The sequence below is a fragment of the Loxodonta africana genome, chromosome Y, assembly GCF_030014295.1.
Source record: "Loxodonta africana isolate mLoxAfr1 chromosome Y, mLoxAfr1.hap2, whole genome shotgun sequence".
In the NCBI taxonomy this organism is placed as follows: Eukaryota; Metazoa; Chordata; class Mammalia; order Proboscidea; family Elephantidae; genus Loxodonta; species Loxodonta africana.
This window is the reverse complement of record NC_087370.1, coordinates 6,103,106-6,115,623: the sequence shown is the minus strand read 5'-3', so window position 1 is coordinate 6,115,623 and position 12,518 is coordinate 6,103,106. Positions and strand designations below refer to the sequence as shown.

Sequence of the window (12,518 nt, the reverse complement as noted above, 5' to 3'; positions counted from 1 at the left end):
TGCTGTGATGCTTTTTTCTTGCTCATCATTTCACACCCCTACCTAGCACGATACCTGACATTTAGAAGTTCGACCAATATTTGTAAAATGAAGGAAGCTGTTGTTAATTGCCATCAGGTCAGCCCTCAACTCATGCACAACTGAACAAAATGCTGCCTGGTCCTGTGTCATCCCCATGATCAGTTGTGGAATGGACCATTGTGAGCCAGAGGGGGTTTTTTAGTGACAGATTGAGTGAGCTTAAAGCAAGGATAACGTGAGCTTGCGGATACCAGAGGACAGAGCATATTGTCCCGGAATAAAGCCAGCACTGGAGAAAGAGCTGAATGATGGAGAGAAATCAATACTTTTTTTTTTCCTTTGCTTTTCCTTCCTGATTTTTTTTAATTTAGTTGTTGTTGAAAATATACACAGCAAAACATACACCAAATCAAGAGTTTCTACATGTACAAGTCAGTGACATTGATTATATTCTTTGAGTTGTTCAACCCTTTTCTAAGTTGTTCCTCCCCCATTAACACTGCTCCCTAAGGTCCCTATCTAATCTTTTGAGTTGCTTGTTATCAATTGATCCCATATAGATCTTAAAAGAACACAATGTTCAAAGATGACATTCTGTACTAGTTAAGCTAAACTACTGTTTGGTTTTAAGAAGACTTCAGGGGATATTTTTGGTTTTAGGTTTAAAGATCATCTCAGGGCAATGGTTTCAGGGGTTCATCCAGCCTGCATGGCTCCAAAAAGCCTGGAGTCCATGAGAATTTGCAAGTCTATTCTGCATTTCCCACCTTTTGATCAGGATACTTCTACAGAAGCTTTGATCAAAGTTTTCAGTAGTGGCAGCCAAGCAGCATCCAGTTCTGCTCTCATGGCAAAGGGGCAGCTGTTCATGGAGGCCCTTAACCCCACATTCCATATCCTCCTCCTATTCCTGACTCTCCTTCTCCCTCTGTTGCTGCGGGTGAATAGAGACCAATTGTTGTGCCTTGGATAGCTGCCTGAAAGCTTTTAAGACCCCAGGCACTATGCAGTGAACTAGGAGGTAGAACAGAAGCACTAATCATGTTAACTAGGACGCCCCATGAAACCAAGACCCTAAACCAAGGAACCAAATCCCATGAAGTTTTTGGTTGTACATGAACAGCCTCAGCAGCTACTCTCTTTTTGTTTTTGTTGTAAATATATCTACAACACGGCTTTTTCCAGTTCAACTTTTTACAGGTGTACAACTTATTGACAACAATTGCAATAATCACCTCTGGATCCCTAGGGTTTTCATTGGCTGATTTTCAGAAGTAAATTGCCAGGCCTTTCTTTGTACTCTGTCTTAGTCTAGAAGCTCTGCTGAAACCTGTTCAGCATCGTAGCAACCCACAAGCCTTCACTGACAGACAGGTGGTAGCCGCACATGGGGTGCGTTGGCTGGGAATCGAACACAGGTCTCCCAGAGGAAGGTAAGGATTCTGCCATTGAACCACCACTGCTGCCTCTGAGGTAGTAGGCAATTACTCAAGTATCCCCATCTTACTTTGTGCATTCTTTCTTATAGAATGTACCACATTATCTCAAGTGAGTTTATGTCTCTGAAGTCCTCCAAAATAGGGCATGGGTTAATCCTGGGAGATCAGCCCTGTGCACTCTTTTGTGATACTCCATCACACTTGTCATTGTTTAATGTCCAGCTTCATGAGGGCAGAAGCTGCTAATACCCCCTGTGCCAAGCACAGTGCCTGGCACAGCAGCTGTTCAAAGAATATCTTTAAAGGGATTAATGAATGTGAATAAAATACACTGTACCCTACAACTTATTCTTGCATGTTTCCTGGGATAAGCCCAAGTTCTAGTTAGAGCAATAACCATGTGCTAATGATCTGGCCTAATTGGTCTCCCTGCTTGTCTTCCATCTTCCTGCAATCCATCCTATAGCTTGCAACCACCTATACCCACTGCCATCAAGCCGATTCCGACTCATGGCTACCGTTAGGACAGAGTAGAACTGCCCCACAGGGTTTTCAAGGAGCAGCTGGTAGATTCGAACTGCTGAGCTTTTTGGTTAGCATCTGAGCTTTTTACCACTGCACAACCAAGGCTCTGCTTGCAATCACAATAAATATTAAAGAAAAAAAAAGCCTGTATTCCTTTCCCTAATCCTCTGCTGTCTTCCCATTATCTACAGAAATACAGTCGAAGCACCTTACCTTGGCATTTAAGGCTTTGTCCCCAGTCTCCCTTTTCAAAGCTCTCTGAGCTTACTTTAATAAGCACTGGCCTAGTCACTGAAGGAGTTCACAAAGTAATTGTGAAGAGACGTACATAGACTAACTATACGGCGGGGTGACCAGCTCTATTATAGTCTCTGAGAACATGGATAATTGCAGATAATGAGTTATAAGATATTAGGTCTTTGCCTTCTGCAGGTTCGCAAGTTCCATCTAGAACTGTCATGTCCAATACTTGGCCACAAGCCACATTTCAAAGGCTCAAGAGTCACATGTGGCTAGTGGCTATCATACTGGACAGCACAGCATAGACTATTTCTATCATCTATGAAAGAGTGCGGTGGAGGGGGGAATGGTTACCAAGAGATGCTTCAGAGAGAACAAGGACCACTGACCATACATGCTCCCTGTGGTGCTAGCTACCAGTCTCCCAACCACCTTCTTCCTTCCACCCCCTCACCCCACGTTTTGGCTCTGGTGCATTTTGAAGTTAGTACAGGCCCTCAGGGCTCCCGACAAAGATGTGTGAACGTCCTTAGCAAACTATTAAGTGACAGAAACGTGATACAATAAACAGGTCCAGTTCTTGCTCCCATCGCAGCCTGGGTTACTTCAAGCACGTTCTAGCTGTTTTCTCAAACTTCAAAAATCCCATCCCCATATTTTATGCCAAAGAGTTCTAAAACGTATATGCTACACACAGGTAAAGTGTTTATCTCAGCACTAAAAATCCAGGTTGTACCCACCTTGACGCTTTTACAAGTCATTGAGGACCCTACTGGAGTACCTGCCTTCTCCCCTCAGTCACCTTCCCCAAAAAGTCAGGACACAGGATCTCCAAAACAACAAAACATTTATTCTGTGATTGGAGAATTAGGAGACACTTAAATAACGGGAATTGGACCCTCATCGGGGTCTTCTGGGAAATCGGAAGCACCATCCTCTCCAGCAGCTCGATTCCTCTCCAGTTTGGCAATCACTTTTTTCGCTGGACTGAAGACGCCATTGGTCTGCCGGTCGCAGACATAGCAACGTGGGGTGGTGCGGAAATGCTGCAGCGCACAGCTCTCGCAGAAATAATGCCTGCACTTGGTGACAACTGGGTTTTGGAAGGTCTGGCGACAGATGAGACACTTGAATGGTATTTCCTCGTCGTCACTTCCCACTTGGTAGTTTTCGTCGCCGTAGACACCATAGCGACCTTCATCAAGCTCACGTTCGATCTGCCACCCATGCTTGTAATCTGAACGATCATGGAGGAACTTGCAGGTGTCTCCGAAGCCGCAGAAGCCAGTCTCTTTGTAGTCCTTACAAATGTCGGGCTGGTAATCCCAGCGCACCGTGGCACGTAGATGCTCGGGAGCTCGGACGGGGCCCTTCCTGACCATCCCCGAGGAGACACTGCCCATAGACGTATCCTTGGGCTTCACGTATTTCTGATAATTGTTGATTCCCCGATGGATCTTGTCACCCTCCTTGCCCCTCAGCTCCTCCTGGATCTTCTGGCCGCGCTCAAAGATGCCTTGTGCGTCACGCTCTTTCTCTGTGTCTAGCTCGTGGACAGCGGTTGCACCCATATCCTCTGGCCCCACGGGTCCCCCTGAGCCAGTGGACGTGTAGTCCACGCCAACACTCTCGAGCTCATTCTCCTCCTCGCTGCTCCCGTCGCCGTGAGCCACCTTTTGTTTACCGCTGCTACGCGTCTTCTGTACCATCGGATTGTGGGTCGTCCGCTTCTTTTCCGGGCGAACCACAGTGCTGCCTTCCTCACTGCTGCTGCTGCTTTCTCCGGGATCTCGGCTGCAGACAGGGCGCTTCCTGCGGCCTGTAGCACCTTTTCGTCCAGGCTTTTTGAAGAGGAAGGTGCACACCTGGTCTCCCGTCTTTCCTGGAGAAAGGTGCTCTGCCATTTTGGAGAACCGAGCTCCAGAGAGGCTCCGGCGTGTCGGAAAGCGCGGGCCCCGTCAAGTGAGAGCACGCCCTGCGCTCTGCTGCGCGTCGGAGGAAAAGAGGCCACAGCAAACACCGCAAAAACCCCAGAGCGCGAGGGCGTGATCGCGCACGCCCTTGAGCCCTACCGGACCCCGTCGCTTCCTCTGGCGAAGGGAGGGACGCTCCTCACTCGTGGAGCGCCGCGGAGCTTACCGGGAAGGAAGCCGGAAAGCGGGTCACCTCTAAGTAACCTAGAAGGACGTTCTGCCGCGATCTGGTTCGAGATTCTCCCCGGTATCGCTGTCATGGTGACGTGTTTGTTCATCCCGGGAGTGGCCCACACCCCTCAGCAAGGGGAAAATAAGTCTTGTCCCCACTCTCCTCGACCTCTAATCTCTCTCTATTCTTTCTGGCTCGGTTTTGATTTTCATTTCTCGCATCCACATTTCTCTACTCTTAATTAGGTTATTCCGTTGACATTTTTTTCATTTCCTGTTTTCTCTTGCAAGCCTTTAGGAATTTACCCCAAGACCCTATTTTTCTCATCAGGTTTTAATTTTTTCCCTCTTCCTAGCCCTTCACGTCATCCCTGGAATACAGTAATGGTATAACATTATTTTCTGGTTTTCGATTGTCCTTCACGTGTTACCCACCGCTATTGTTTTTGTTCGTTGGTGTCCTAAAAGATAACGAGTAAACTATTCTCAAAAAAAAAAAAAAAAAAAAAGAGATAAAGACAGCGATGCTGATTAAAATAGAAAGGTATAAGAAGTCATGTTGACCCTCTTAATTCTGAAGTTCAGTGGCCTGATTTTTATTTAGAAGATTCTGGCCTTGTTAATTTGGCTTCTATTTCAGCGATTGTTGCTTCTTTCTAGAATGTCGCTTTTTTAAAGTTCTGAGATTCATCAGCTGGGTCGATCATCTGTATACACTGCAATAGTACTTGTTTTCTGTTTGTAGGAGAAAGGGTTGTCCGTTTTCCGTACCAGTGGACTTTGATGGAAAGAGATAGGTGGGTCTCTGGGGTGAAATTTTTACTATGTATCAAAGGTAAGATGACCATGACGCCAGTCACCTGTCAGGGTTGAGGTGGGTTCTGTTATGCCTCCCCCTAGGTCATAGGTGGTAAGGAAGTGGTAGAGCTGAGTTTGGAGCCATATCCATTGTCCTTAGCCCCTACACTATACTACTTGTCCAGTTGGTAGTTATTTTTTTCATTGTCTCATTTGTCAGCATAAAAAATTGGTAATGTCGTTGTCAGTTCCCAGATTGTTTTTGAGATTTTACTGGCCTGTGTAATTCAGGAGCCTGGGAGCAATTGACCTACAGAGTGGTTAGACACTGTTAAAATAAATAAATAAGTCAAGATTTGCGACTGAGTTTTTTGATGACTGCAGCTGACCTACAGAGTGGTTAGACACTAGTTTTAAAAGATTTGCGAGTGAGTTTTCGGTGACTGCTCTTTTGTATAAATGTGTACATTTTTAAACCTTGTAAATTCGACTTTAAAAATATAATTCAAATGACAGTGGTATATATTAGTGAAACGAAAAGAGGATCGATTAAGACCACTAATTTGTGTATCCAGGTGGGAAATACACGAGCTTTAGAGTTGGACAGACTTGGATTTGAATTTCTGCTCTACTTAGGTCTTTTTAGTCTCTCTAACCCTCTGTTTCCTCAGTTGTGCAACAAAACTGTTAAAGACTACCTGATAGAGTTTTTGTGGTATGACAGTATTTGATACCTGTGTGAGGAACTCAGCGTTATCTTTGATACAAGCTCAATAAATGTTTCCCTCCCTTCTGGTTAATTTCTAAGCTTTTTTTTTTCTTTTTTTTTAAGGTTTATTTGGCTCAGCGGCATTGGAAATTATGGACTTTGAATTCAGTGACACCTAGATAATACTGTAGATCTTAAAATCTGTAAATACTGTACTCTGAAATTCCTTGAACTGGTACATGGACCATCATTTTACTGTTAGCACTTGACAGCAGTTTCTTTCCATTGGAATAATCTGTCTAGAGTGCAAAACTGTTGGTACCTCCAAAATCCAACCACAGTATCTTTTGTGGAAATGCAAAAGTCTGATTAGAAGCCATAATCGGGGGGAAATTCAGATTGCTACCTGGGCGGATGTGTTTTACGTTAGATCAAAGGGTATGTGTATCAAAACCAAGCCAAAACACAAAGTTGCAGTAGGCTTAAGATGGAAGCAAAGGAAATAAGCCCTAAGATAATGTGAGCAAGGAACGTGAAGATACAGTGCTGATAGGGAGGGGAACAGGTGGAATTTGGTGAGTCGTTTCAATGTGGAGTTTTGGACTTGATGGTCAAGTTGCCTTAATTTTACTTCAGCAGAGTCTAATGCTGCTTCTTGAGATTTTTGAGTAGAAATAAAGACTAACTGATAGTACTTTCTAAATCACAGTGGAAGAGAAGTACCTTATCCTAAAGAATCATCTAACATTGTATTTAACGTAGAGCGTAGTGGATCGTTGATCGTAAGGAGAAATGATAGTGTTGCTTTAATCCCTAACAAATTGTGCATCATAGGTAGTTGTTTGTGGATGAAATCATGAGCCAAGTACAATCAAGCACCTGTCGAAATCTGTTTTGTCAACTGATATGAGAGCTTAGATTTGTTTAGTGCCCTACTGTTTGCCGAGTGCTTTGTCCAAGTTCATTTAACATCTTTTTGTAAATGACGTAAGTGATTTCTGAATGTGTTGTATAAAAAATTTTGAAAATACAAAGGGTAAAAATCAAAGGCCCTTTTTCTCCCCCACCTCAGCACGCATAGCTACCCATGCAATCCTCCTCCTTTCTCCCGAGGTGACCATTGTTTTCATTTTGCTGTGTACCATCCTAGGCTTTTTTTTTCTGTATATTCCCATACATGTGCATGTTATCTATACATACAGTTTTGTAAAAAATGGGATCATCCTGTACATGTTATTTCTTAGTATTATCTGATAGGACATCTCAGAGATGAGATCTTCCCTCATCGGTTCATACATAGGTCTGTATCAGTGGTTCTCAACTGGGAGGGATTTTGCCCCGCAAGACGACATTTGGCAACGTCTGGAGACATTTTTGGCTGTTACAGCTTGGGGGGGCTGTGCTACTGGCATCTAATGGGTGGAGACCACAGATGCTGTGAAACATCCCTATAATGCACAGGAGAGGCCCCACAACAAAGAATCATCTGAGCTAAAATGTCAGTAGTGCCGGGGTTGAGATTTTTGAAAAATCAGGTAAAAGAATTTTTTTAAAAATGAGGAAACCCTAAGAATTATGTGGGATTGTATCAAGAGAAATAACCTGCACGTGATTGTAGTACCAGAATGGGTGGGATAACAGAAAATAGAGAGAGAAAATTGTTGAAGATCTGTTGGCAGAAAACTTCCCTGATATCGTGAAAGATGAGAAGATACCTATCCAAGATGCTCATCGAGCCCCACTTAAGGTAGATGTTAAAAGAAAGTAACCAAGACATATTACAGTCAAACTTGCCAGAACCAAAGATAAAGAGAGAATTATAAGAGCAGCAAGGGGTAAATGAAAAGTCACCTATGAAGGAGAGCCAATAAGAATAAACTCGGACTACTCAGCAGAAACCATGCAGGCAAGAAGGCATTGGGATGACATATTTGAAAAATTGAAGGAAAAAATTGCCTGCTATGAATTATATACCATCAAAACTGTCTCTTAAATATGAAGGTGAAATTAAGACATTTCCAGATAAATACAGGTTGAGGGAATTTGTAAAAACCAAACCAAAACTACAAGAAATCCTAAAGGGAGCTCTTTGGTTAGAAAATCAAGAATGTCAGGTATCAACCCAAGACTAGAACACTGGGCAGAGCAACCAGAAGTTAACCCAGACAGGGAAATCCAAAAAATCAAAGCAAGATTATTAAAAAAGAAAAAACAAAACAGGGTAACAGCGATGTTATTATATAAAAGAAGACAACATTAAAGTAATAGAGTGACTAAGAAATGTAATCACACACCTTCCGTATGGAGAGGAAGATATGGCGATACAAAGAAATAAAAGTCAGTTTTAAATTTAGAAAAATAGTGGTAAATAATAAGGTAACCACAAAGGAGATAACCTGTCCTACTCATCAAAATAAAATACAAGGAGAAAATACAGACTCAGGAGAAACAAAATCAACAACAAATATATGAGGAAAGGACAATATATAAAGAAATTCTACTCAGCCCATAAAATCAAGGGGCAAAAAGAAACTGTCAACAACACACAAAAAAAGACCTCAAAACAATAGCACCAAATTCCTACCTATCCATAATTACCCTGAATGTAAATGGACTAAATGCACCAATAAAGAGACAGTGGCAGAATGTATTAAAAGATAAGATCCCTCTATATGCTGCCTACCAGAGAAACATTTTAGACTTAGCGAAACAAACTAAAATGCAAAGAGTGGAAAAAATATATCAAGCAAACAACAATCAAAAAAGAGTAAGAGTGGCAATATTAATTTCTGACAAAATAGACTTTAAAGTTAAATCCATCAGAAAGGATAAGGAAGGACACTATATAATGATTAAAGGGACAATAGACCAGGAAGATATAACCATATTAAATATTTATGCACCAAATGACAGGGCTGCAAAATACATAAAACAAACTCTATCAGTATTGAAAAGTGAGATAGCTCCACAGTAATAGCAGGAGACTTCAACACACCACTTCAGTGAAGGACAGGTCATCCAGAAAGAAGCTCAATAAAGACACGGAAGATCTAAATGCCACAATCAAACAACTTGACCTCATAGGCTTATACAGAACACTCCACCCAACACCAACCAAGAATAGTTTCTTTTCTAGTGCACATGGAACATTCTCTAGAATAGACCACATACTAGGTCATAAAGCAAGCCTTAGCAGAATCCAACACATTGAAATATTACAAAGCATCTTCTCTGACCATAAGGCCATAAAAGTGGAAAGCAATAATCGGAAAAGAAATTAAACACTTGGAAACTGAACAATACCTTGCTCAAAAAAGAGTGGATTATAGAAATCATTAAGGATGGAATAAAGAAATTTGGAGATGCCAGTGAGAATGAAAACATTTCTATCAGAAGCTTCGGGACACAGCAAAAAAATAAACATTTGCGACTGAGAAGAGGGACTGACCAGGGCCAGGTCGGTCCACTGTCCGCAGGAGTTCTTCCTCCCCCCCCCGCCCCGCCCCTTGACACCTGCCCCAGTGTCGAACAGACCCCATGGCGAGTGAGGCTTGTAAGTCTTCGAAGAGCTTCAGATGAGCACAAAGGCCAACTTCAGTGCCCCAAGGGACGTGTGAGGAAGAACCATGGTTGTGGGGTAGTAGGGGTATGTGTGGCAATGATAGGAGGTGTGGGCGACTGTCTATCCCAGCACTGGTTTCTGGCCAGGTCGGTTTTGACTGGTGCTGGCCCTTCTCTGCCTGGCCTCTGAAAGCTCCTTGACCCCATGCAGATTATGAACCACCCCAGATGTCAGCCATGATCAGTGAGGAAGAGGAAGACACACTCAGCTATGTGATAAGTTTGGAGGTCAGGACAGAGGTCAGGCAGGGGAGGGGAGTGGGAAATATTCATTCATGAAAACAGACAAGGGCAGAGCTCCCTGAAAGGCAGGTTTCCTAAAAAGATGTTCTTGCTGTCCCCATCTACTCCTTTCTCCCATGTGGAAAAGCTCATCCATCCTAATAACAAATGCAAAAATCACATTTCTCTTTCAGAGCAACCCCTATTTTTGGAATGAAGTCATCATGGAAGAGTATGTCCTTAACATCACTGGTAAGAAGTGGCTTCCTTGATGGGTAGGGGAGAGTGTCTGCATGACCCAGCCCCTTCCCTGCATTCTCCTTTTTCTCCAAGGTGTACACCATCTCACTCCACTCTAACCCAGTAGTTCCAGACTGTGAACATGAGACTCAGAGATGCAGGCATCATGACAGCAGTCTTCACTTCTTCTACTGGTTCTCTGGTCTGAACTTCTGAGGATATAACAGGAGTGCTGAGGTGGGCCTCTGTAGGTGGGATCAGAAATGCTTTGGTATGTTCCTAGCTGCTTTGGAAATGAGGGCTGAACCTGGCATAATCTGTCCTGTTTCTACTATCAGATCATCAGTGAGGACCTAGGCATTAATTCCCTAAAATACCACCTGAGGGAGGAAGGAAGCTGGAGAGTTACTGGAGAGAACAGGTGAGAATTTCATTCCGTTGTGCATGGAGTTTCCCTGAGGTGGAAGGGACAGGAAGCCATCTATTGATAACAACATGAAAAGCGGAGATTGAGTCACTCATCAAAAACTGATCCACAAAGACAAGCGCAAGATCATATGGCTTCATGGATAGATTCTACCAAACATTTAAAGAATTAGCACCAATCCTTCTAAAATGTTTCAGAAAACTGAAGAAGAGGGATCACTTCCCACCTAATTCCATGAGGGCAGCATTCCTCTGAAAAACGAGCATGGAAAGACATTGCCGGTAAATTAGTGACCAGTTTTATGCTTATGTAAATATAGTTATTTTGTATTAAACTTTGAATCAGTTTTAAGTGGAAATGTTTTAATGATTTCCTTTCAGGATGTGTATTACTGGTGCAGAGAAATACATTGGACTTAGCTCATTTTGTTATTGTGTCCTACAATTTTAAGTTATTTACTATCTCTGATGCTTTTTGTTGTTTTTCTTTTTTGTGGATTTTAAGGAATTTTTTTATTATAAATTTATGTTATATGTGGAAGGAGATAGTTTTACTTTTTCACTTCAAATTTGATGCCATCTATATCTTGCTAAATTTCTCTGGCTAGAGCTTCGGGCGTAGTGCTCAATACGAATGGCAAATGCAGGCATCCTAGTTTTGTTCTTGGTAATAGTGGCGTGCTTCTAGTATTTATTGACTGTGATGCCAGTTTGGGGTTTTTAATAAATTTCCTTTTGAGCTTAAGCATCCTTCTAATTCTAGTTCGAGGGTTTTCATCATGAAAGGCTGTTGGGTTGTGTCCAGTTTGCTTCTGCACTGAGATGATGTAAACTTGCCCTTCATTCTCTCAACGAGCTGTGTTATGCGTATGAATTTTTGTATATTCAGCCCACTTGTATACTGGGAATACCTTCTGTTTGAACATGGAATATAATCCTTTTAATTATGTTGGATTTTGCTAGTGTTCTCTTCAAGATTTTTGCAGGCATATCCATAAAACATATACCCAGCCAAAGTGTGCAGAATGTATCTGCAGAGCGCGGGATAGGCGCGCATACTCTGTATCCACCAGCTGAGGCTTTTGAGAAGAGCGACTGAGCGGAGTCATGTCGGTCTACCATCCCCAGGAGGTCTCCCCTGCTCTCCCCCAGCCCTGCCCTCGACACCTGCCCCAGCGGCCACCAGACCCCATGGCGAGTGAGGTGCCGCCTGGAGAAGGCCAGGCTGCTCTGGGAGGTTGAGAGGACAGCGACCTGCGAAGTGGCCCTTTAGAGGGACGGCACCCAGCGTGTCCTGGGGAGCAGCTCCCCGAGAGCTCTAGTGCCAAGGCGGAGCAAGTCACAGCTGGTGCGCAGGCGCAGGATGAGACGCCTGAGGAGGCCGCTGTCTTCTGTGGGGTGCTGGTAGAGGAGAGCGGGGCCGGGAGGGGGACGGCGGAGGTGCAGGAGGAGGAGGTGGTGGTGGAGGATATAATTGAGGAGGTGGATGTCGTGGCCGTGGGGGACGAGGAAAAGCAGGAACAGGTGGAAGAGCAGGAACAGGCCCAGGAGCAGGAGCACTGTGAACAGCCCCAGGCCGAGCAGGCCACCATCGCCTGGACCCTCCAGCACCCAGCACTTCCTGGAGGCCTTGGAGGCCCTGGAGGCCCTTCAGATGGAGATATGGCCTATGAACACCAAGGCCAACAGGCCCTATTTTCGCCTGAGGTGCAAGCTGGTGCAGAGTTGTAAGCCTTACCTGGACCACAGAAGCACCATCATCCAGGGCATCCCAGGATTCTGGGTCAAAGCAGTATCCTTTCACTGGGAGCTCCCAAGGGCCTCAGAGTGGTGGGAGGTGGGAGAGGGAAGAGGGTTAAAAGAGCAGAAAGTTGGGTGGGGAGGGTGCATGGTGTCCAGAGGGGACACAGGTAGGGGAATAGAGCCAGGCCAGCATCCACACTAAGAAAAACCTGAGGCGGGGACAGCAGATGACTCTTTTGGCCCTGTCCTGAGCAGGGCAAACCTTCCCGGGGACTAGGAGCAGAGGCCACAGGCAGCATAAAAATAGCTTCGGTGACCTGAATGTCCATGCCAGTCAGTCACTCAAAAACAAAAGATACAAACCCAGTGTTGCGGAGTCGATTGCTACTC

At 44.1% G+C, this 12,518-nt stretch overlaps 1 protein-coding gene across 1 annotated transcript; it reads right to left on the bottom strand.

Annotated features, from left to right (window-relative positions):
* Positions 1 to 3,103: 3,103 nt before the first annotated feature.
* On the bottom strand, positions 3,104 to 4,129 carry LOC135229010 (E3 ubiquitin-protein ligase RNF113A-like). The gene has a single exon (XM_064278754.1). It carries the CDS (start codon positions 4,127 to 4,129, stop codon positions 3,104 to 3,106), a length of 1,026 nt encoding a protein of 341 aa, XP_064134824.1.
* Between the last annotated feature and the right edge of the window lie 8,389 nt (positions 4,130 to 12,518).